This window comes from Artibeus jamaicensis, unplaced genomic scaffold, assembly GCF_021234435.1.
Source record: "Artibeus jamaicensis isolate MK-2021 breed Jamaican fruit bat unplaced genomic scaffold, CSHL_Jam_final contig_452, whole genome shotgun sequence".
NCBI lineage: Eukaryota > Metazoa > Chordata > Mammalia > Chiroptera > Phyllostomidae > Artibeus > Artibeus jamaicensis.
The window spans coordinates 16,559,857-16,586,282 of record NW_026521837.1 but is presented as its reverse complement, the minus strand read 5'-3'; the positions used below and the strand labels follow the sequence as shown (position 1 = coordinate 16,586,282).

The following is a 26,426-nucleotide window of genomic DNA, read 5'->3' as shown; positions in this document are numbered from 1 at the left end:
ATGGAGTTAATTGATATTTTTAGAACATTTCACCCAAACGCAGCTAAACATACGTTTTTTTCAAGTGCACATGGAACATTTTCCAGGATAGAAAGTGTGTTAGGCCATAAAACAACTCTCAATAAATTTAAGAAGATAGTAATCCTAGCTAGCATTTCCAATCACAATGGTATGAAGCTAGATATCAACTATAAGAAGAAAACTGAAGCCCTGGCTGATGTAGTTCAGTTGGTTGTAGTGTTGTCCCATAGCCAAAAAGTCATGGGTTCACTTCCAGGTCAGGGCACATACCTAGATTGTGGGTTTGATCCTTGGTCCACGCACGAACGATCCCCTGTCCAGACACACATGGGAGGCAACCAACTGATGCTTCTCTCACACTGATGTTTCTCTCTCTCCCGTCCTCTCTCTCAGAAACCAATGAAAAAAAAGTCCTCAGGTAAACATTAAAAAAAATTTTTTTAACTGAAAAACATGCAAACACATGGAAGCTAAATAACATAACTAAACAATGAATGTGTTAACTATGAGATCAAGGAAGAAATCAAAAGATACCTTAGGACATAAGAAAATGAAAACACAATGACTTAAAAATTTATGGGACACAGTGAAAGCAGTTCTAAGAAGGAAATTCATGGCAGTATAGGTCTACCGCAAGAAATAAGAGATACCTGAAACAATCTAACCTTACACCTAAAGGAACTAGAAACAGGGGAACAGAGCCCGGAGTAGAAGGAAGAAAATAATAAAGACCAAAGTGGAAATAAATGAATTAGAGTCTAAAAAAAAACAATAGAAATGGTTACTAAAACCTTGAGCTGGTTCTTTGAAAAGATAAACAAAACTGATAAACCTTTACTCATCAAGAAAAAAAGAGAGAAGGGCCAAATAAATAAAATCAGACATGAAAGAGAAGTGAGAACTGACAAAAGAGTATAAGGAAATACAATGAATAATTATGTACCAACAAATTGGACAAACTAAAAGAAATAGATAAATTCCTAGAAACATACAATCTTCAAGATTAAATCAAGAAGAAACAAAATCTGAACAGAAAGATAACTACCAAGAAAATCAAATCAGTAATCAAAAAACTCAGCATACAAAAGCCCTAAACCGAATGGCTTCATGGGTAAATTTTACCAAATATTCAAAAAAATTATATCTATCCTTCTCAAAGTATTCCAAAATATTACAGTGGAAGGATGCCTCCCAAACTCATCTTACAGGGTCAGAATTTCCCTAATACTTAAACCAAAAACACTACAAAATTGTTATAGGCCAATATTCCTGATGAACACAGGTGTAAAAGTCCTTAACAAAATATTAGCAAACCAAATTCAACAACACATTTAAAAGATCATATGTCATGATCTTATTCCTGAGATGCAAGTCTGGATCAATATCAGGAAATCAATTAAACTGATACACCACATAAACAAAATGAAGGATAAAAATCATATGATCATATCGATAAATGTAGAAAAGCATTTTACAACATACAACATTCAATTATGATAAAAATTCTCAGCAAAGTGGGGATAGAGGGAATATACCTCAATATAACAAAGGGCATATATGACAAACCCACAGCTATCATACTCAATGGTGAAAACCTGAAAGTTTTTTTTTTAAGATCAAGAAGACGAAGATGTCAACTGTTACCACTTAAATTCAACACAGTATTGCAAGTCCTGGCCACAGCAATCAGACAAGAAAAGGAAATAAAAGGCACCCAAGTTGCAAAGGAAGAAGTAAAACTGTCATTCTTTGCAGAAGACATGATACTATACAAAAAGAAGCCTAAATAATCCTCCAAAATCAAAAATAATGATTATTATAGTGAGTAAATTTAGGAAAGAAGCATAGTACAAATTTGACATTCAGAAATTGGTTGTACCCTGGCCAGGTAGCTGAGTTGGTTAGAGCATCACCCCAATACACCAAGATTGTAGGTTCAACGCCTGGTCAGAGCACATACAAGAAACAACCAATGAATGTATAAATAAGTGGAACAACAAATCAATGTTTCTCTCTTTCTCTGTCTCTCTCTCCCTTCCCCTCTCTCTCTAAAAATCAGTAATTTTTAAAAATAGGTTATATTTTTATACACTAATAACACATTATCAGAAAGGGAAACTAAGAAAACAATCCCATTTATAATTGTATCAAAAATAATAAAATTCTAAGGAATAAATTTAACCAACGGGTAAAAAACCTGTACTTGGAAAACTATAAGGCAATAAAGAAATAAAGAAGATGCAAATGAATAGAAGCATATAACTTAACGTTTATACTACCCAAAGTAATTAATCTATAGATTCAATGTAATCCCTACCAAAACACCAATGACATTTTTTCACATTTTATAATCCTAAAATGTAAATGGAACCAACAAAAGACTCCAAATAGCCAAAGCAGACATGAGAATAACATAGTTGGAGGTGTCATGCTACCTGATATCAAACTATTCTGTAAGGTTACAGTAAAAAAACAGCATGGTACTCACATAAGAACAGACATAGATATTTTTCAAATAGAATACACAATCTATAAATAAACCCAGGCCTATGTAGTCAATTAATATAAGACAAAGGAAGCAATAATATGCAATAGGTTAAAGCCAGACTTTCAATAAGTGGTGTTGGAAAAACTGGACAGACACATGCAAAAATAAAACTATTGCTTCCTTACATATACAATAAATTCAAAGTGAATTAAAAACATAAATGTAAGGTCCTAAACCATAAAACTCATAGAAGAAAACAATAAGCAGTAAACTAACATTGTTTGTAGTTATATATATGTATATACACATATATATGTATATATAAATTTCATATGTCTCCTTGGGCAAGGGGAACAAAAGAAAAACAAATGGGACAAATCAAACTAAAGAGTTTTTGCACAGTGAAGAGTGCCATCAATGAAACAAAAAGACAACTATTGAAAAAGAGAAAATATTCATGTCAACGATACCTCCAATAAGGGATTAATATCCCAAATATATAAAGAACACATGCAACTTAATATCAAAGAAAGAAAGAATTCCATTAAAAATGGTCAGAGGACCTGAATAGACATTTCTCCAAAGAGAACATACATATAGCCAATAGACATATGGAAAAATGTTCAAAATCATCAGGAAAATGCAAATCAAAACAACAATGAGACATCACTTCACACCCGTCAGAGTGGCTATCATCAATAAATCAACAAACGAGTGCTGGCCAGGATATGGAGAAAAGGGAACCCTCATGCACTGTTGATGGAATTGTAAATTGGTGCAGCCATTACAGAAAACAGTATGGAGGTTCTGGAAAAAAACAACAGCAGAACTACCATAGGAGCCAGCAATTTACCTGAAGAAATCCAAAATATTAATTCGAAAAGGCATATGCCTCTAAGTAATCCATCAACAGATGAACAGATTAAAATGTAGTTCATATGTATAATGGAGTATTACTCAGCCATAAAAAAGAATGAAATCTTGTCATTTGTAACAGTGTGGATGGACCTAGAGAATATTATGCTCAGTGAAGTCAGTAAGAGAAAGACAAATGCTATATGACTTCACTTATATGTGTAATATTAAAAAAAACAATAAATGAGCACACACAGATGCAAAGAACAAATTGGAGGTTGCCAGATGGGAGGGGGGTGGGGTGATTAGTTAAAAAAGAGAAGGAATTAAGTGCAAATTGACAGTTATAAAAACAGTTGTGGGGAAGTAAAATATGGCATAAGGAATATAGTCAATGATGTTGTAATAACTCTGTATCATGTTAGATGGGTATTGGTCTTATTGGGCTGACCACTTCATAAGTAGTGTATCTAATCACTATGTTGTACACTTACTATTGTATGTCAACTGATATAGAAAAACATTAAACAGAGAGAATGTTATGGATGAGGAGGTGTTACAGGGAAACAAGATTTAAATAACTAAGGTAGAGAGTTAAGGTGTTCAGAATATGCCACCCCAAAATACACCATTTTGGCATATTGACTATTTTGAACCTAAAGCACTACGAAACAGACAATGCAGTGAGGGCTCTCTGACCTCCGGTTTCTACTTAAAATCAGGTTTGAACAATTCCCAATGAGAAAGGTTCCTTCCTCCTGCTAGGAAGAGAACATTCCCAACACTGTATACTGGGGATTGATGCTGAAATGGACCTGTACAAACCTACTAAAATAACCCTTATTTCCCATTATTTTGCCTCGTATATTTAATTCACTGTCCCACAACTACTGCTCCTAGCCTAAGCCCCTTTGTCTTATTCACATCCCCACAACTTGTCATTTTTTGTGCGTAAAAAGGTATATAAACTTTTGCACTTAATGGCTTCTTTGAATCTTCATTTTCTTTCTGGGAATTCCCATTTACATGTAAAAATACATAACTTTGTGTGATTTTCCTCCTGCTATCGATGTCGGATTAATTCTTAGGCCCAGACACAAAACCCAAGTGCATAGAAGGAAGTTTTTCCTCCCCTACAAGAGAAGAAATCATTCCAGATGAAAAGAACCTCCAGAACCAGTGGAAAAAAAAAATAAAAGTCATGTTGCTGGAACAGTGAGGTAATCTGTATAGGATTCATGTTACAATGAGTTCAGAAGTAAAATAGAAGGATATGTTAATGCCAGACTGGCGACTTTACCATCGTCTGAAAAAGGTATATCACTAAAATTTTTGAGCAGCAGTGATGTGCATTGTTTTAGGAGGGCTTATCTGGTCATTATTAAGTGGCCGCTGATATAGTCTTGCTGAATAGAACAATGGTTTGAAGGAAGAATTGAAAAAATATATAGATATAAACATTGTTAGGGAAGAGGACACAAGGAAGAGTGCAAACATGATACCTAACTGATAGAATCACAAAACCAATACAGCGATAGATAAGGAGAAACAGATTTATTGGAAACCTTTTCAAGTTTTTGAGTTCGAGCTGACAGTAAGACGTGTATGTAGAAATATCCATCAACAAGCAGCTGTAAATATGAACCTAAATTCAGATAAACGGTGCACATTTAACACTCACACTCTTAGGATAGTGTAGAAAGAGGAAAACATAGCTGAGAAACCAAAGACAAGCATCAATTAAGAGTTAAGCAACTAGAGTGAGGACATAAAAATAAATGTAGCTATGTCTCAGATGTTAAGAAATCCAAAAGGTTTAAATAAGGAAAAGGAAGTGATTTTCAATGACAGTCGCTATGGAATTGTTAAATTCACTTGTAATAATTAAGAGTCATTTGTAACATCTGGGAGCTTTGTAGTTTACCATTTCATCTCAGGAATAACCAGGAAATTAGTATCCAATTCTTTTCTGCACATCTTGGGCTAGGGTTAATTCTTTTTGTACTCTTACCAGGGATTGGAGTTGGAGCTCAATCGTAAATACATTCCCATAGACCTCTTTTTGCTGCTATCTACTGTAGATTTTTGTTAAACGCACAAACAATCAAAGCACCAAACAAAAAAGTAATATGGGCACTCCTCGCGTGCCTGGTCTTTGAATTCAAGAGCCAGCGAAAGGCTGTCCAACATCTGCATATGCTGAGGTGCAAATAAAACGGTGAGACCTCCAGACAGCCCATGGCTCCTCAATTCAATCTACATAAGACCATGAGTAAGGAGCTGTGGCTAGCAAACCAGGAGAAAGCCCAAGACTAGAAAACTGGGGACTGATTTTCGGATTTCTAATAAAAGGCAATCTGGGGCTTGCTGTTCAGCTTGCAACACAATCCCCTCAAATTTTCTCAGTGGGAAAAAAAAGGTTTTAAGATACCTGTCCCCTAAAAACTAATGAAAATCATATATTCCCCGCACTGCAATGACCTTTGTTATGCTTTCTTCTATGTGGGGTTAGAGGTAGCGATCTCACACGAATACTCTCGCCAACTGCCGCCGTCGCAATTGTCCCACGTCCCGGCATCTGCGCAGGCGCAGGAGTAGGCGCCAGTGGCCGCAGCCCAGTGAGGCCCAAGAGGGGCGGGGCGGGGCTAGACGCGCTTGCTGCTTGGTCTCCGGGTCGACGGCACCACCCCGGAAATCCTGTGTCAACCCGCGGCCAAGGCACTTAGAGTGCTTCCTGGAGCACGGAGGAGGGCAGTAATCATGTGATGGCGGTGTTCTGAGGGAGTTGTTTTTGAAGCTGTCCCCGAAGTGACAGCCGACAGCCACGAACCCTGCGCAACGGAGAACCAGGCAACCCAGAAAGCCAGGCAGTTGGAGCCACCTTGCCCGGTGTTCAGGTCTGGTCCTGCAGGTGGCGCGGGCGTTAAGCTGAAAGAGCACCGGGCGCCCCTACCCATGTTGTTTGGACTTACATCCTGGGGGCTCGGGATGGATGTGGAGTCGGCTAAGGCAACCGGCCATCTATATCGGTATCTGGGAACTCCAACTCCCTCCGGTGTCCGCGAGTCCCAGAGGCTCGGATTCTTGCCAGACCCTGGTGCTGGCTCACCTTGCTTATTGGGGTGAGGGTGGGAAGGGTGAGGTAGCCTTGACGGGAGAGTCACCAGCAATTTCTTTTTCAGGTGGGGCTTTTGAACGTACGTGAGAAAAGGGTTCATCATGGCGGATGTGAGTTAACACCCCAGCACAAGAGTAAGGAGAGGGTGGAGAGTTTGGAGGCTACTGGGCGGGGAGAAGTAGCGCTTCCCGTGTAGAAATTTGTCTCCTTTTGCACCCCTGCCCCTTAATTATTTTCTCTAGGCTGTGGAGTGAGAGACCCATGAACAGGTTTGCTTGGGTCCCGAGTGGGGCTTGGAATGAGGATGGAGGACACCAAGGTGCCGTTTCCACTCCCCAAATCCTGCGTGCATAAGGGAGGCTCTGAACATTTACCATTTTGAATTTCTAAAGTAGTTTTCTGTTTGGAATGTTTGGAATCCTTTTTTTCAGCAAGTGGTCATGGTTGTATTTCTAGGTTTTTGTAGCAATTTTAGTTGTTTCCAGCCGATGTCTCTAGCACATCAGTAAAAGTCAAATTCAAAGTTTAGTCAGCTTAATTGTGATAGTTACTAGAAACAGCAAGAAATTAGTACTCATACTATTGTTTATATTTTGAGTCCTGTTACTTTACATATATATATATATATATGCTGAGTGTTCTAAATATTGAACACTTACTCATTTTAGGAGGTAGGCACTATCATCCCTGTGTTATGAATGAGAATGATGAGGCACAGGTTGATCAAGTAACTTGCTTCAAATTACACAGCTACTACTTGTGGAGTCAAGATACCAACTCAGGCAGTTTGACAGTTTGACCATTGCATTAAATAGTCATTCAGCATTAATATGAATATGCTTTTTTTTAGGTTGCAAGATTATGCATTTCAACATTAAGCAACTCAATTTTTGGGTGTCTTCCATTATACAGGGTCTGGCAGAAGTAATGCCTGCCTGAGTGTGGTTGGTAGGGTAATTATGGGTGTAATAATTTATAGGCTTTTAAAAGAATGTATTTATATTTAGAGAGAAGGGAAGGGAACGAGAGAGAGAGAAACATTAATGTGTAGTTGCCTCACACCTACCCTACTGGGCACCTGGCCAGGCATGTGCCCTGACTAGTAATCGATCCTGCAACCCTCTGGTTCGCAGGCTGACACTCAATCCACTGAGCCACACCAGCTAGGGGATAATTTATATTTTTAATTTGAACATTTCACCTGAAATGTCATATGGTATGCTTGAGTGCGATGCTGTGTCACAGAATTACATGCTTACGATTTTGTAATGAAAGACTTTATAATAAAAAGGGGGTGTTATTTGTGCTGGACCTTGTATTTCTGAAACCCTATTAGTCAAGCATAATCAAATTACTAAGTATCTATTGAGCATCTGCTTTGCAAAGGTTTTGGTAATAAGGGTTGTAGCTGAAATAATGGTTAAGGTATAATTCCTCTCCTTCAGGGCTTTACAGTTTAAAAAAATAGTATGCAAGTAATCATAGATTTGTGTGAAAACTCAAAGGGGAGAGGGATTACCTCTAATTTATGTCTGTCAGGAAAACTTGATTGGAGGATTTGGTGGTTGATTAGCTCTAAATGAAGAGTAGCAATTTTTTAAGAAGTAAGAGAGAAAGAATATTATTAAAAGGAGGAATAGCCTAAGCAGTTACAGAGATAAGTAAGGGAGAGGTATATATGGAAGAATTGTGAATAGTCCAGTTTAGTGGGAGCTAAGGATGTGTATAAGGAGGTGTTAAAAAGCAGGGCTATAACTTAGCCATAGGCCATATTTTAGTCTCAAACGTCCAAAGAATTTATACATACTTAGTTGTATAAATAGATAGTTAAGAACCATTCAAACATTGGTTCTCAACCTTGGTTGCACAGGGAATCATCTGGGGAGCACCTCCAATCCGGGCATCAGTGTGTGTGTGTGTGTTGAATGCTCATCATATGTTATCCATAGCCAAAGTTGAGAACCACTGCCATTATGGCTTTAGAGTGGAAAATATGACTCTTCTCACTGTAGAACTGAATGGGATAGAAACATGAGATTGGCATAACAATTGGGATGTTAATGCAAGTCGTAAGTAATAAAATGAAAGTAAACTTATGTGAGTTGAAAAGAAGATCAGTATAAAAACATTTGACTTCACAAGTAATTTAAAAGTGACAAATTTGAGGTTAGGGTTAAATATTACTTTTAGTTTCAAACCTGAATAATGGTGTTGGTAAGTACCATTAGTAGGAACGAAATGAGGAAATTTGGATTTTATATGAACTGTGATGAGTTGAGATTTTTTTGTGTGTATGTTTAAAATGAGAGCAAAGATAAACTGGTGGTAACAAATGAACATTCAGGTTTGGAGAATTGTAGGGTTTAAAGGTTTAAAACAACAGATACCTGATTTATCCATGCAGAGCTCATAATTGATATCTGATTGTCAGTGAAATTCCCCAGATGAGAGTGTGTAATAAGACAAGTAAAATAGTCTTATATTTCGTCTTATGTTCCATGTTAAACACTTGACATACATTGTCATATATTTAGTCATGTGAGTAATTGAATTTTAGAGAATTCAACTTACCCAAGATTGTTAACGTGATGTAACAAAGTTTATATAGAGATGTGGAAAGATGTTCATAATATATTCTCAAATGAAGACTCCAGTAGCAACAGGATATAAAATAATATGAAAAGTTTGACCTAATTTTATAGTTAATATATATTTGTGTTTTCCATTTCCAGATAGTTAATCACTTTTTTAGTAAACTTCTAAAACTATTTTATGACATAGGTTCTGCTATTGTTCCTACCCAACAAATACTGAAACTGAGGTTTAGAGAAAAGAGTTAACTTGCTTCAAGTTACACAACTAATGTGTCAAAATCAGAAAGAGAAAGAAAACATAAGCAAGAAAGGTCATGAATGTTAACTTAGGGTACCTGGAATGTGAATGGGACAGAATCTAGGGAACTAGTGCAAGACATGTTATATGATTTCTTTACTCTCCTCTTTCAGGACCTAAAGCGATTCCTGTATAAAAAGTTACCAAGGTAAAAAATTATTAATTTGTCATTAAAGAAATTCTGCATAACCTGTTATTTTTATATAGTGTTAGTTTCTTATTATTTTATACTAATATTGTGTGTCTGTTATGCTATTGTTTTGCATTGTAATTACCTAGTATATCCCTAGGTAGCATAAATGATGTCCTTTGAATTGCAGCTAAATAACAGGGCATTGAGAGGTTAAAACACTTAAAGGGTAAACTGCTCATGGTTACTGGAGGGCTAAAACTCATTTCTTGCCACATTAGAGCTCTTTCAAATATACTGTCATAGCAGTTTACTGGATTATAGTTTGAAGTCATTAGAGTAATTTTAAGGGGAAAGAACTAAGAACTTGTCTTTACTTTTAATATTGCTTTTAATAGCTAACTGTCAAGTCTACACATAATCCAAAATGCTATACCTAGGTAGCACCTTATGCTTGAATACTCAACAAGGCTTTCTTTAGCCTGCACACAGTCCACGTGATGTACCATTTTATATTTTCATTGTTGTTCAATTACAGTTGAATCCATTTTCACCCAACCATGATACCTGCCCCACCTATCCCCACCTCCCACCCTAGAACCTACTCCTTTTACCTTTGTCGGTGTGTCCTTTATACATGTTCTGATGGCACTTCCCCTATTTTCCCTCTCCCCACTCCCCTCTGGTTACTTTCAGTTTATTCTTTATTTCAGTGTCTCTGGTTATATTTTGCTCCCTTGTTTGTTTTGTTGATTAGGTTCCACTTAAAGGTGAGCTCATATGGTATTTATCTTTCACCACCTGGCCTATTTCACTCAGCATAATACTCTCCAGTTCCATCTATGCTGTTGCAAAGAGTAGGAGCTCCTTTCTTTCTGCTGCGTAGTATTATTACAGAACAGGGCCAAAGTGGGTATGCTATACTATTACCAAAAGGATCCCCACTAGGTTCACACTGTCCGCCATCAGAGGAAAGACATCTCTTGATGCCAGAGATTTGTGAAAAGGAAAGGAAATGTTTATCTAAAGCTATACAGACTTAAAGTTAGTGACCTGATGTCTTCATTAAAATATCGAAGTCCTTTTGGATACCCACAGTGCACACAGTGCTTCCTTCTCCCTCTGCCCTAAACTGGGGAACCATATCTCAGGAAAAGAAGTCGATTCAGGCTCCCAACACCATCAGCTGTGTCGTTGGCCAGGATCAAGCCACCTGGTTCTCCTTGGCTAAGCTGCAGGGGGGTCTCCACTCTGCCAAAACCGCATGGCTCTCCTCTTCATGGCTGCCGCATCTCAGTTTAAATCCGCACACCAGTCGTCCTCTGCAGCCCCATTTCCAACTCCTCCCACAATCGGCTACACGTGCCAGCACTCCTGTACCCCAACTCACACCTCTGGGGGGAAGGGGTGAGGACATCTTACATATCTTTCGAATATTTCCTGGACATTTTGAGTTCTGGACCCCATTCCAAATCCCTATTTGGGCCCCCCCTCTTGGCTGCACCCTGTTACACATACAGTATTCCATTTTGTAAATGTACCACTGGTTTTTTTTTTTTTGATCCACTCATTTACTGATGGCCACGTAGGTTGCTTCCATTACTTGGCTATTGTAAATTGTGCTGCCATTAACATTGGGGTGCATAAGTTCTTTTGGGTTGCTGTTTCAGGGTTCTTAGGATATAATCTCAGCAGTGGTATTGCTTGGTTAAAAGGCAGTTCCATTATTAGTTTTTTGAGGAAATTTTATGCTGTTTTCCACTGTGGCAGCACCAGTCTGCATTCCCACCAACAGTGCACTAGGGTTGCCTTTTCTCCGCATCCTCTCCAGCACTTGTTTGTTGATTTGTTTATGGTGGCCATTCTGACCGGTGTGAAGTGGATCTCATTATAGTTTTGATTTGCATATCTCTGATGGCTAGCAATGCTGCAAATCCTTGTATATATCTCTGGACCATCTGTATGTCCTCCTTGAAGAAGTGTCTGTTCAGGTCCTTTACCCACTTATTAATTGGGTAGTTTGTCTTCCTAGAGTGCCATTTCAAAACTAGGCTCTTGTGTTGAGGACAGGAAATTTCATTTTAGAAATTTTACTGATTGAAATGACTTTATCACTTTAGTTCATTTAAAATTTGCATTTAGTTTTATGTAAAATGATACCTTAAAGTTAAGGACGTGAGAGAGAAGAATATAACCTGAGACATTCATTCTCATATTCCAGAATAACCGAATAACCCTTGAGATAATATAGCAGGATATGTTATTTTTTAATTAAAAAAATTTTTTTTTATTTATCTTTAGAGGGGAAGGGAAGGAGAGAGGGGGAGAATATCAATGTATGGCTGCGTCTTGTGGGTCCCCTGCTGGGAACTGGCCTGCAACCCAGGCATGTGCCCTGACTGGGAATCGAACTGCAATCCTCTGGTTCGCAGGTCCATGCTCAATCCACTGAGCTACACCAGCCAGGGCAATTTTTTTTTTAATTAAAATAAATTTTCTATCCTCCAAATCTGTTTGCAGTTAAAAAGGTTTTAGAGGTCCTTTTATTTCCATAAGTAGGGGAAGAAAACCCTTGTTGGGGTTTTTTTCTTGAATTGTTTGGTGTGACCTGCCTATTTACTGGTGCTTTACTCCAATTATAGACCACTAAAAATTAATGATATCATTTTCTGGTTTCATGTATATTTTTCTTACATACTCAGGAAGAAGACACTCTTGGATGTGTTAAATAGTTGTTTGTTACCACTGATTTTATGTTAATGCAATACTTAAATTAATTATTACTTTCTCGGTACTGGCTGCTGATTCTGTTCTCAACCTAATGACTAGCAATACAGACAGTCCTAGCTTTGCATAGTATAAACATCGAGAATTTGGAGTATATTTATTTCTTTGTAAAAAAAACTTATGGATGCTACATCCTTAAGATAAGGGACAGGCAGCTTTTCTGTGCCACAGCAAATAGCCATACTCCCAAGTTTGGATCAGCTTTCAACATTGTATCCTTTGTGCTTTCACTGTTGTGAAATATCTCATGGAGAATTCTTTAATGTGAAGGGTTTTTTTGCCAGTGTCACTTCCGCTGGGACATTTTTATCCTTTTCATCCCAACCACTTTCTCATTTATGTCAATAAGTCCACTTTACTAAGTTCCTCTGGCTGCACATTCTGTGCAGAACAAAGATAATCTCATCCTTCTCTCAGCCAGCTATTTCTTTTTTTAACTCCACTTACTTTCTATTCTGGTTTCATTTCCACCATTATCACTTTTAATTTCTTTGCTTTATTTCATCTTTATTGGACTTACTGCTGTTATTTTTTAATATCATTGGATGAGATTAAAGTACATGCTTTGTTTTCTGCACAACAGTTGCTCAGTGGCCAATCACCAACACACTTTGAAAAAGGCAATGTGACTGGTTATTGATCACAAGTATCTGTTATTTGCAGTTATTTACATAGTGATTTATGAACTAAAGCATTAGCGAAGTTTGTACTTCATGCAGTTAATTCTGTTAATATACCATACTTACTGAAATTTGACTCATGGTGTTGAAAGCGAATGGTGTCATTTAACTAAACTGATAATTAAAATGTTTCCACATTGGGACTTTAAAAAATGAGGGCTTTCTGTATTTATTTGTATTTGGCTTCTTAGAGACTTACCATATCGAAAGGTTGATAAAATTGGTGATGATGATATGGGGGAACGGGGGCAGTGTCACACTGATGAAAAAATACAGAAAAGGAAGCATAGTTGATATTCATAAAAACATAATGAAAATTGTTTTGTAGTGGAAGAAAAAGGGTTAGCACCAGGTGGTGGGTTTTTTTCCATGATGACTGAGGCCATTGTGATTTATATTTGACCATTTCTTCTTGAAAGTTAGGCATATTGCATCCCAAGAGCCAGAAGAAGGAAAAATAGTAATATTGAACACCTACACGTAAAATATTAGAATACACACTTTGATTTGTGGCTAGATGTTCGTAAAAGTTAAGGGGTTGGATGCAGGCAGCCTGGCTTCGGAGCTGTGGGTCCAGGCTTTTAAATGTACTGCTGTTCCTCTCACGAGCCCAAGTCAGACACCTACAGATATTAATCGAATATGGGTTTGTTGCTTTTTAAAAATTCTCTGTTAAATACAGTTCTTGGATTTATACTTTGAAATCTAGTTGTGACACAAGCAGTCTCAGGCTTAAATAGTCACAACCTTGTATTTTAAAATAAGCAGATGTTTCATCATTATATGAATAAAACTAAGTATGATGTCTTTCATTACTAATGTAACATTTGCTTTTTTTTGAATAAAAAATGTTTAGTAAGTGTAAGGTTTAGATTTCTGCAGAATATTTCATAAAATGTAATCCATCCTAAAAGCATAGTAGGGTGCCTATCAGTGTATCATAGGTATTTTCGGTTATTAGTAAAAATCTATTCATGTTGTTCTTTGTTGTCTATGTGTATAATTGAAATGCCTTTTATATTTGTAGCCTGATTTCTTTGAGTGGTTACTCTAAGTATGTGAGTAATTTTTCTACTTTGTTTTACATTTATCTCTGTGAATTTGAAGTCTATTAAAAAGAACATCTTTTTATTTGTCTCCTCTTTTGGTGCATTAGTTGGCATTTAAATTAACACATAAAGAAAAAAAGAAGCTACCTAAGGTGACACAGGTTTTTTGAATGTTTTTGTAGTACTCTCTTACCCATTTTTTAATTTGCTTATTTTTGAGTAGGCAATACATTCATAAAGTTTAGTATTCAAAAGTTAATCAAAGGACATAGAATGAGAAGTTTCTTATCACTGCCCTTCAGTAAGAATGCCCCTCTCCTAGGCACCCACTGTTACATACAGGCAAACATGTATAAACACATATTTACACGTATACACAGAGGTCCCAGTTTAGACTGCTATAACAAGGTGCTATAGATTGAATATTTCTTACAAATGACCAAAATTTATTTCTCCTACTCCTGGAGGCTGGAAGTCTGAAATCGGTATCAACATGGTTGAGTTCCGGTGAAGGCCCTCTTCTGAGTTGCAGCCTGCAGGCTTCTCATATTGTCACAAAGGGAAGGAAGCTAGCTAGCGTTCTAGTCTCTTAGGAGGACACTAAGAGCATTCATGAGGGCCCCACCCTTGTGGCCTAATACATCCCAAAGGCCCCACCCCCCCAATACCATCACATTGGGATTAGGGTTTTAACATACAAATTTTTGAGGTGACACATTTAATCTATTAGATCATACACACACATATACCTACATGTGTTGTTATATTAATAAGTTGCTTCTTGTACACACTATTCAAAACCGTCTGTTTTTTCACATAACATCTATAACTGAGGTCAGTCCTTCCCAGTACTTAAAGAGCTGCTTCTTTGTTTTTTATGTCTGCAGAGTATTCCATTGCATGTGTGTGTCATAACTTAACTTGTTTTTTTAATATATTTGATTGATTATGCCATTACAGTTGTCCCATTCCCCCTTCATTCCTCTCCATCCTGAACACCCTCCCCCATCATTACCCCCCCCTTTAGTTTATGTCCATATGTCACAAGTACTTTAGATTCTGTATTTCTCGTACTATTCTTGCCCTCCCCCTATTTTCCAGCTACCAACTATGCTACTTATTCTCTGTACCTTTTCCCCTCTCTCTCCTCCTCCCACTCCCCTGTTGCTAACCCTCCATGCGATCTCCATTTCTGTGGATCTGTTCCTGTTCTAGTTGTTTGCTTAGTTTGCTTTTGTTTTAGACATGATTGTTAATATCTATGAGTTCGCTGTCTTTTTACTGTTCTTGTTTTTTTATCTTCTTTTTCTTAGATAAATCCCTTTAACATTTCATATATTTCATATAGGGCTTTGTGATGATGAACTCCTTAAACTTGACCTTATCTGAGAAGCGCTTTATCTGCCCTTCTATTCTAAATGAAGGTTTTGCTGGATAGATCAATCTTGGATGTAGGTCCCTGCCTTTCATGACTTGGAATACTTCTTTCTAGCCCCTTCTTGCCTGTAAGGTCTCTTTTGAGAAATCAGCTGACAGGCTGATGGGAACTCCTTTGTAGGTGACTGTCCCCTTATCTCTTGCTGCTTCTAGGAATCTCTCTTTATGTTTAATCTCGGCTAATGTAATTGTGATGTGCCTTGGTGTGTTCCTCCTTGGGTCCAAGTTCTTTGGGACTCTCTGAGCTTCCTGGACTTCCTGGAAGTCTATTTCCTTTGCCAGATTGGGGAAGTTCTCCTTTATTATTTGTTCAGATGATTTTTCCACTTGTTGCTCTTCCTCGTCCCCTTCTGGCACCCCTATAATTCGGATGTTGGAATGTTCAAAGATGTCCTGGAGGTTCCTAAGCCTCTCCTCATTTTTTTGAATTCTTGTTTCTTCATTCTTTTCTGTTTGGTTGTTTCTTCCTTCCTTCTGCTCCACTCCATTGATTGGAGTCCCAGTTTTCTTCCCATCAGTATTGGTTCCCTGTGCATTTTCCTTCATTTCACTTATCGTAGCCTTCATTTTTTCATTTAATTTGCGACCAAAATTAACCAGTTCTGTGAGCATCCTGATCACCAGTGCTTTGAACTGTGCATCTGATAGGTTGGCTATCTCTTGGTTGCTTAGATATATTGGCTCTGGGGCTTTGAGCCATTTTTTTTTGGTCTGGTCATGCCGTTTATGTAGTGAGGGGCGGAGCCTTAGGTGTTCACCAGGGCAGGTCAACCCATTTGCTGGGGTGTGACGCTGTATGTGGGGGCAGGGTCAGAGAGGGAACAACGGTGCTTGCTCTGCTCTCTCGGATTTCAGTTCCTTCTGCTGCTTCTCACAAGAAAATTGGGCCCTTCTGGTATTGGTTCCCGGGTGGGTGGGCTTGTGTACATTCTAGGACCCTGTGTGTCTCTCCAACAAACTCTCCTGTGAGGATAGGAGTCTCTCCTGGCACCTCAACCCCCACAAGTGTTTTCAGTCGGTGCTTTTAGGCCTTATTTCCTAGAGATGGGGCCCTGGGTTGCATGGTCTATCTCGCTGCCCATTTTCGTCTGGTTTATCTGCACGTGAATGTGTGCCCACAGTCAGCCAGCAGCCACCTTGCGCTACTCATTGGGTCTGCCCGTTGCCACCCCAAGCCCGGGATCTACCAAGCACCACCTGTGCCCCCAGGTTGGTCCGCCAGCCACCACTTTTTCTTGCTGCAACCCCTCTGCTGGCTGCTGACTCCACCCCTCTTACCAGTCTGGATGAATGGTTGTTGGACTTCCGTACAGTTCAATTTCTGTCAGTTCTTGTTGTTTTTTTGTTTCTAAATTTTTGTTGTCTTTAATTTTGGTTGTACGAGGAGGCACAGTGTGTCTACCTACGCCTCCATCTTGGCTGGAAATCTAACTTGTTCTTCTTGATGGATAGTTAGGTTTCCAATCTTTTTCTGTTGGAATATTTTGAGAGATGGTGCTGTTGAGAACTGCTCAAAGTACTGTATGGTTGTCCAAGTATCTGCTGGATATATTTTTATATAACCTAGTTTTTAACTTAGAAGAATATATTTGTTTTATGTATTAATTACATAGGGAATGTTTTAATCTACCACTCATTTTAGCATTGAATGATAATAGAAAATACTAGTAAATATTTATATACATTGTTTCATTTTTATTTTTAATGTGAAGTAGATAAATGGCTTTGTTTGTAACATTTTCTCCTCAAATGGCAATAACACTTCTTTGACTTAAACATTTTTGGCATTGGGATTTTTAAAAATCTAATTTCAGTATCCTAAATTAATATGAATATTCTTTATCCTAAGTTAAAATATTAAGGTTAACACCATAAGGAGTGGATAATTCTGGGCTATATAGTAGGAACACTGAGCATATTTCTGAATTGTAATCGCCATGTGTTATAAGATAGTACAAGGCTCTAGGTTTTGTATAAGTATTGCAAGTTTGTTTCCTCATTATAATTTTTAACACTATCCTTTTGTGTTCTAGGAATTCTCACTAATAATTTAATACCTAAATTGCAGTGATAAATTGTATCATTTCAGGGAGCACAGATGATACCCTTTTATTAATAACTAATATTTTAAATGTAAACTACCAACTACATGTATGATTTTACTAAATTTCACAATATCCAAAAAATACACTTATCTTCATTTTTAGATTGTTAACTGAGGCTTAGAGAGGTTTTAAAACTGGCCCACGGTAGCATAAATAGTAAGCAGGAGAACCTAGATGGAACCCAGGTCTCTATTTCAGAAATGCAGTCTTGACCATTCTGCTTAGTGCTCCTTACATAGTCATGGCTGAAGGGATTGCTGCAGGACCTTCATTCTTCTCATCCAGTTACTTCAGCTTAGAGATCTTTTCGCCCTTCTATTAATCAGACCCATATATTTAAGCTGAGCTATTACTTCCTCAGGAGGCCTTCCCTGACCCACCTGTCTAAGTCAGCCTCCCAGCCCCATTATAATTTCATGTTTTGTGAAGGCAGTGTGTTTGTTTTTGCTTAGCATGGTATTACAAATATTCAGTGCCACAAATAGTGGGCATTTGTTACTAGAATGAATGAAAGAGAAAGTCTTTTTCATTGTTACCATTGCTGATAACTTGTCATAGTTTTGTAAACTGTAGAATAATTACCAGTTTTAATGGAGAACTAGCTATGTTTAGATCTTTATCAATAAGCCACATAAAATAGTAAAGATTATAAACATGTTAATAATATACATTCGTTCAGTTTCTGGAAAAGTTTTGGCACACATTGGAGCTTCTGCTGTCAATAATTTCAATTTTTTCCCAGAAATATATACATGAAAATTACCGTTATGACATTGATGTACATATTTTCAGAAAGTGAAACGTGTTACAGTATTTTACCTTTTTTCCTTTCTAGTGTTGAGGGGCTCCATGCTATTGTTGTGTCAGACAGAGACGGAGTGCCTGTTATTAAAGGTAAAACTGAGTACTTAACATGATAGTGTCATGTTTGCTTTAGAATGAAAATGCACTGATATTTGAGTAGTGCAGAAGCAAGCATATGAAACCCGTTTTAATAAATTCAGGAGATAGTTTTAATTTGGGGGAAATGTTTGCCTTTGTATGTTGAAGACTGTGTTGAAACTTACAACATATTATATGTTAAATGTATCTTATTCCTATTCAGAGCATGGATTTGTCACAGGCCCAGTTTCCCATTAAAGATATTTTATGATATAATATAAAACCATTAGTAAATCTAAGTGATAAAGCTGGGAATGTGTGCAACCTAGATATATTATGCACAAGACTCCCCCACCATGTATATTATTAGTACTTCAGTAGTTTTAGGATAAACATTCATACATTTGAATCAATACATATTGATTGTTTTATTTAATCTTTCTTGATTTTTTACTACTTTACTGGATATAAGATCTTAAAAATAATTACTTTAGTTAGCTAGAACCTAACAAGAAGTTTTCACCTAATGAAGATCTGCTGACTTCCAGACAAAGAAGTCACTTTGCCTCTTGTAGAGCCAGCCATAAGATGGGTCACAACTAACTTCAAATTAAAAATCAGCCAGACCTGCCAGAAAATCAAACTGTATAGAAGTCCAACAACTGAGGTTTTAAGGAGGAAATATTCACCTATAGGGGTAGGAGGGGTGGAGACAGGGAACTGGGGTTGAGAGGATGTGGTGGCAGCTAGAACAATGGATGATCCCACATTTATGTGTGGCTGATAAAAACTGGAGGGACACCTCAGAAGTGAGTGATCCCAGCCCCAGCCCAGACCACACAGCCCAGGGTTTCAGCAATGGGAAAATAAAGCCTCAAATTTCTGGCTGTAAAAACCAGTGGGGGTTGGGATGGTGGAAGAAACTGCTGGTCTCAGGAGAGTCTCTTCAAAGGGCTTCCATGGTCCCAGAGCATATGCAAATCCACCCACTCTGGGAACCACCACCAGGGCAACAGCTAGAGGGGTGCCAGTTGAATACTGGAAGTGAACAAGTGACTGGAAATAGGGCGAGAGCCTAGCAAGCAGCATTATTTCCTCTCCAAACCCTCTCCACATACAGTACCACAAAGTGGCAAAGCAGGTTGCCCTGCCGTGGAGAATTTCTAAGGCTCTGACCCTTACAACATGAAGTGTACCTTTTACAGGGAGTCAAAGCAGCTACACCTAACACAGAAACCAACACAGGGAGGCTGCCAGATTGAGGAGACAAAGAAATATGGCCCAAATGAAAGAACAGATCGAAACTCTCCAGAAAAAGAATTAAGTGAAATGGAGATGGCCAACCTATCAGATGCAGAGTTCAAAACACTGATGATAAGGATGCTCAAAGAACTCATTGATTACGGCAAACACATAAGAGAAGAAATAAAGGCTACACTAAGTGAAGTAAAGGAAAATCCACACGGAACCAACAGTGAAAGGAAGGAGGTTGGGGTTCAAGTCAACAATTTGGAACATAAGAAAGAAAGAATCAACCAGTACAAAATGGAGAAACAAGAACTTAAAAAAATGAGGAGAGACTAAGACGATTCTGGGGCGTCTCCAAAAGGGCCAACATCCAAACCATAGGATGCCAGAAGAAGAGGAATAACAGGAAATTGAAAATTTATTTGAAAAAATAATGGAAGAAAACTTCCCTAATTTGGTTAAGGAGATGGATATACAAGGAAGCGCAGAGAGTCCCAAACAAGTTGGACCTAAAGAGGACCATGCCAAGACACATCTTAATTAAAATGTCAAAGGTTTAAGATAAAGAGGGAATCTTAGAAGCAGCAAGAGGAGAGAGTTACCTACAAAGGAGTTCCCATAAGACTATCAGCTGATTTCTCAAAAGAAACCTTCCAGGCAAGAAGGGACTGGCAAGAAGTATTCAAAATGATGAAAAGCAAAGACCTATAATCAAGATTACTCTATCCAGCAAAGCTATCATTTAGAATGGAAGGGCAGATAAAGTGGTTCACAGAGCCAGAGAAAAGGAGAAACACTTCCTTTTCAAGTTAAAGGAGTTGATCATCACCAAATTCTTATTACATGAAATGTTAAAGGGACTTATTTAAGAAAAAGATCAAATGTATGAACAGTAAAATGACAACAAAGGAACAGCTATCAACAACTGAATCCAAACAAAAACAAACTAAGCAAACAACTAGAACAGGAACAGAATTACAGAAATGGAGGATTACCAGCTGAGAGGGGGAAGGGGTAGAAAGGGGGAAAATGTACAGGGAAATAAGCATAAATGGTAGGTATAAAATAGACAGGGGAAAGTTAAGAACAGTATAGGACATAGAGAGGCCAAAGAACTTACGTGTACAACCCATGGACATGAACTGCTGGAGGGAAGGGGGTACCGAGCAGAGGGGTCAAAAGGGAAAATACAAGGGAAACAAAGGGATAACTGTAATAGCATAATCAATAAAATATACTTTTTAAAAAGAATTTAAAAGATAACATACAAAAAAGAAAAGCTTGATAACTGGAAAAGATTTTAAAGATTTTATTTTAGGGAGGGAAAGGGAGAGAAATATCAATGTGTGGTTGCCTCATGTTCCCCCCCCCCGCGCCACTAAGGACCTAAGGACCTGGCCCACAGCCCAGGCATGTGCCCTGACTGGGAATTGAATAAGTGATCCTTCGATTCACAGGCCAGCACTCAATTCACTGAGCCACACCAGCGAGGGCTGAAAAAAAATTTTTTTACCTGATTTCAGCCTTTTTTTTTAAGTGTATATGATATCAAAGTCATATAGTAAGACCATTACTAATACTTCTGTCTGGTATCACCAGATTGGATGTTTACTGGGACACCGTAATGGCTTTAATCGTTCTGTACATTTTGTTGCCGGTTTATTTTCTACCTGAGGTTATCATATATGTCAGGTAATTTTAAATTTGGAGTTGAAAGGAAATTTAGAAATCAGTTGCAAAGAGTACATTGTCATTCCAAAATGGCGTTGTGAGTCAGTGACAAAAATATCAGAACCCACCATCTCCTGACATGTGGTGTGCTTTCTGTCCCACCATAAAACAGGTGGCTATGGGCAAGTCACTTGGCTTTTGAGTTCTGTAATGAAAACTTTCAACAAAATAATCTTAGAGATTTTCCAGCTTTAATGTTCTATCTGAGGATCTCCGTGTTAATGCCTTAAGCTTGCACAGCTAACTCCATGACATTAATGTGTGAAGGAAAATAGCTGGCCAGCTGCAAGATTAGTAATATCTATACGTGATACAACTGTGGGTTTTATGAGAGCAAAGGTTTCTGAGCTTTTTTTACTTAGGTTGGCTGACAATTTATTAAATGTACTGATTAATCTGTTTTAAGACAGGTAAATATTCAGGAAATATAAACATTTAGTGTATTTTTAAAAATTAAAAAAACATTGTGAGAATCATCATTTCTTCCCTTAGTTGTGATCACTCAACTTCTGAGCAGTTTTTCACGCCTAAATTGATGAGATCCACCAGTCAGTGATATGATTTTAAATACTGGAAGCAGAACCCTATGCTTGATATTTTTATAGATACATGTTTAAAATTTTTTGTAAGTCTTATTTTTACCACGTCCACTGCTTAACTTTTACTGAATTCATTTGTTTCCAGTGGCCAATGATAATGCTCCAGAGCATGCTCTGAGACCCGGTTTCTTATCTACTTTTGCCCTTGCAACAGACCAGGGGAGCAAACTTGGCCTTTCAAAAAATAAAAGTATCATCTGTTATTATAATACCTACCAGGTAAGTTCATAACTTTTGATTGGTTTGCTCATTTCAGCTATTACTGTTATGTTTTCTATATAACATAGCTTGTGTTATCATTCTAAATTTGAGTTTTGAAGGGGGTAGAATTTTAAAATTTTGGCAGTCAAATTGGTTATGTTAAACTATAGTGATTTTCTTCACATTTTACACCAGGAATTAGTTATTGTGGGAAAGCAGTAAAAAAGGTAATAAAGTACATGTTACCCTGGAAAGGGGAAGTCAGGTCACTATTACCTCCAGTAGATGGTGCCCTCAGCTTAACAACTGGTATCTCAAGTGACTGGTTTGTAGTGATAGGAAAAAATGTCTCTTGAAAGTCAAATGATAAGTTTTTTCAATGTGTTATTTCACCTAATTCTTTCATTTGGTAAATAATATAAATATTATATATATATATAAGTGTCCAGCTGCATTTTCTTTAGAATAAATTAATCACTTGTGTTTTAGTGATGCTTACCAAAGTATGACTTATGTACTACTGATAATATACAAGTAACGTCTTTCATTTTAAAAGTTATATTTGTTAATGTGTATGGGGCGAAACCCATCTCACCTTTAACTTTACTGATAAGGATTAGATTGAAGCTAAGTTGATAGTTGATTTGAAGTTAATTTAAATTTGTTTAAATTATAGTGGTACATAAGAAGCAAAAATATCATGAGGATACAACTACTTGAATGACTGAGAAATACTTCCTTTAGCCATTAAATGATTAAATTTTTATCGAGCTCTTACTATGTAATTGATAGTCTGCTGGTCTACTAGAGATAAAAAGATGAAGACACAGTCCCACCTTAAAACTTTCCAGGCTAAATGGTAATGTCTCTAAGAAATAATCAACTTTGTTTTGTGGAAATATTTCTTTTCAGCTTTCATATTTCATGATGATGATGTAGTGCCATGATGTTGTGCTGGTATCTTGCACATTTACCATTTACAAGTTTTTTGAAAGATTAAGATAGTTCACTGAATTATACTACCTTTTCATAATACAACATATTATTTAGATCTTATTTTTCTTTTTAGGTGGTTCAATTTAATCGTTTACCTTTGGTGGTGAGTTTCATAGCCAGCAGCAATGCCAATACAGGTATGTTCTAATTACCCTAAGTAGAGCTTTTAATTTCTTATAGTGCTATATCTGAGCAGTCTGATATGACAGGAGTAGTAGTTTTAGGGTAAAAATAAAAAAAACTGAATTTGTAGTTTAGGTCGACAGTCTAGTCCTTGCTCTGTTTTCCATGTCTGTGTAATGAAACTAATAATCTGCTTTCACGATCTTGTGAGGTTACTTTGTAGTTTAGATGAGTCAATGTGTGTAAGTAATCCTTTAACACAGAAAATAAAATGTTATCTTCTTGAAGGGCACATTTTGCTCACATTAAAACAGCTTAAAACAAAAAGGGAGTAGAGAACCAAAGAAAACAGAATATAATGGTCAAGGATGAGTTAAATTTTATGTAGACCAATCTATGAGAATTTTTTAAATCTGGAACTAGTTGAGGAATATGAATGTGAAGAGTGAATATGAAGAGCAAGACAGGATGAAAAAACCACGTTCTTCTTGAGGGTCGAAGAACTGAGAACAAACACTAGGAAGCTGTTCTTTCTGTAGAGGGTAGTAAGATCTCATCATGTCCAGTGGCCTTCACTAGGTATTTATGTGTAAAGTAATACTATTCAGTTCAATTGCATTTTTTTACTCCCTTTCCTGAAGTGGGATTTTTTAAAAGTTCTGTCTCCTTCAGATTTGACTGCTATTTAGAACTGTTACACATTCATTTTCTGTTTTTTTTATTTCCAAGCTGTTTGAGCAAGTTCTATTTCTATCTGTGTCGCTAAAGCCAGTTGCTAGATTTCCGATCTTTAAAATGAAGAGTTTAGATTTGATGATCTAATAGGTCTTTTCCTTTTCTAAATCTTTTGAAGCTATAAAATATATATGTGAAAACTCTTGATAATTTACACAGAGGTGTACAAAAGTAGCTTTACAATTATAATACAAATAAATATTAAAATAAAAGAATAAACTGTGTGTTTTGTGAACTTACAGCTATAAACCTACTTTTGCCCACCCTTATATAGGATATTAGTGGTGTCAATTTTAAGTACATTGAACCTCGGTTGTGATAAGTCACCATCACATACTAAGGCATTAATTGTTATAATTATGATAATTTATGTACAGAATTGTATTCTGTACATAAATTATATTCTGTGCACATTATGATTATATACAGAATTATATTTTAGTGCTTAAAACATTTCCTTGATAATTCCAATGCTTTTAATATTCTTTGAGATAGAGGAAGATATTTATTTGAACATAGAACAAGTAGTGTCTAAAATATATAGCCTTTCACTCTGGTAAACTAAGAAGCTAGATCTACTAATTTCTAGACTAGGTTGTCTTCAGATTCATCATTAAATTTCCTTTAAACATGGAATTATATGTAAACTTCATAATGAATATAAGTGTTTTGGTTACTTAGAATGTTTTAGACAGAATAAACTATGTCTCATTTATTTTTTAGTAACTAATTTACAACAAAAGCAAATTTAAGTCAAAAACATTGTAGGAACACTTTTTTCTAATGTTCTAATTTTCTTAATCTCTTTGTTTTAGGACTAATTGTCAGCCTAGAAAAGGAACTGGCTCCATTATTTGAAGAATTGAGACAAGTTGTAGAAGTTTCTTAATCTGATGGTTTTAATGTCTACCTTATCTTCAGTATAACAGACACAAACAATATCAACTTAGCATCTTGAGACCACAACAATGTTTGTATCCATGTACTCAACAAAGGGCCCCTTTTCTACCTTACACTAAAGAAAGAGTCTACAGAGACAGATCAATTGCTATCTTTTCTTGTATAGATCGTATTTACTGAGACCTGGGGGTACCACAGAAAGGGTTCAGTCTATCGCAGCTCCCGTGGAGTTAGTCCAGTCACCAAATCTGCATGCGATTCTGTTCAGTGGCTCAGAATCAAAACGTTACTCTGATCCACTTGAACCACGCAGTGCTCCCTCTTACACATTCTGCCAGGCCTGCAGAATGAAGCAGATCCTTTTTATTGTGAATAATAATGAAGACATATTTTTTTCATATTGTTTTATTTCTTTGCATTGAGTATGGGGGAGATAAAATGGCATAGTAAAGTAATAAAATCAGTACAATCACTAACTTTCCTTTGTATATATTATTTTGCAGTATAGATGAATATTACTAATTGATTTGATTGTCTCCAGAGGGTGCTGCTATTTAATGAAAATGATAGCTGATGGTTTCCCCCTCTCTGCTTTCTATAACCAATCAGTGTTTTAATGTTTGTGTGTTCTTTATAAAATTTAAGTGTAATTCATTATTGAACTGTTTCCAATATTGATATGTATGTAAACATGATACTAGAACAATTTTTTTCAGTACATAAGTATAAATAAAATAGTATTTTTAAAAGTATAGTTTGAGCATTGTATAGTTTTTTTCCCCACGAGACTTTCAAAAGCTTAAAGAATATAATTACTACATTCATTCTTTTCAACCACACAAATAAGTAGTGAGTTTCTTGTGGATATTGCCCGGGAGATGGTTTTACCTCGCATAAACTGTCAGTTTGGAGACTAAATATCCATGAGCCTAATTTAATCTCTATGAAATTGGTATCACACTAATAGAATATGCCCTTTATATTCAGGAATGCAGTCCATCATTCGAGATGGTTAATTTCCTCCTGGATTCTTTGACAGTCAGAGTTTGTTCTGGTACATACAGTTCAGTATGCGTGCACTGAGCACCTGTGTGCCATTCACCAGCACTGCCGCATTGGAGAAGTCTAGGGAGCACAGTTCACATCCCGCTTCCATGCTCCGGGGGTGCATTTTCCATGCAATGTGTGTAAATGTGGTCCCTGTAGCTGTGGAGGGGGCAGTGGGCCAGGCACTGCGCCTGCTTGCTGCTTTCCCTCACTCCCTCTTTTCCTCCTATACAAAAAGGAGACTAAATTGTGGTACCCACCTTTAAAGAATTTAAAGTTCAGTAAATGAGACAGGTATATGAAATGCTATGATAAAGACTGCTGTAGAGACAGAATAAGGGCATCGATCGATTTATTTTTTTAGAATTAGGTTTTGCTTCATTTTGAGAGAATAGGGGGCAT

The 26,426-nt window shown here is 37.0% G+C and overlaps 1 protein-coding gene across 2 annotated transcripts; it reads left to right on the top strand.

Annotated features, from left to right (window-relative positions):
• Positions 1 to 6,057: 6,057 nt before the first annotated feature.
• On the top strand, positions 6,058 to 25,729 carry LAMTOR3 (late endosomal/lysosomal adaptor, MAPK and MTOR activator 3). Of its 2 annotated transcripts, none has more exons than XM_037151925.2 (7): positions 6,058 to 6,253; positions 6,547 to 6,592; positions 9,488 to 9,522; positions 18,398 to 18,456; positions 22,108 to 22,241; positions 23,293 to 23,356; positions 24,893 to 25,729. In XM_037151925.2, exons 2-7 carry the CDS (start codon positions 6,584 to 6,586, stop codon positions 24,964 to 24,966), a joined length of 375 nt encoding a protein of 124 aa, XP_037007820.1. In that variant the 5' UTR covers positions 6,058 to 6,253; positions 6,547 to 6,583; the 3' UTR covers positions 24,967 to 25,729. The 2 variants fall into 2 exon arrangements, with proteins under 2 accessions (XP_037007820.1, XP_037007819.1); XM_037151924.2 differs by having other exon boundaries at positions 6,059 to 6,261.
• Positions 25,730 to 26,426: the final 697 nt, after the last annotated feature.

What these genes read in the sequence shown, in the direction of transcription:
- LAMTOR3 (XM_037151925.2), top strand. An exon ending in CTGTATAAAAAGTTACCAAG is followed by an intron (nt 9,523 to 18,397) that starts GTAAAAAATTAT and finishes TTTCCTTTCTAG; the next exon opens with TGTTGAGGGGCTCCATGCTA. An exon ending in CGGAGTGCCTGTTATTAAAG is followed by an intron (nt 18,457 to 22,107) that starts GTAAAACTGAGT and finishes ATTTGTTTCCAG; the next exon opens with TGGCCAATGATAATGCTCCA.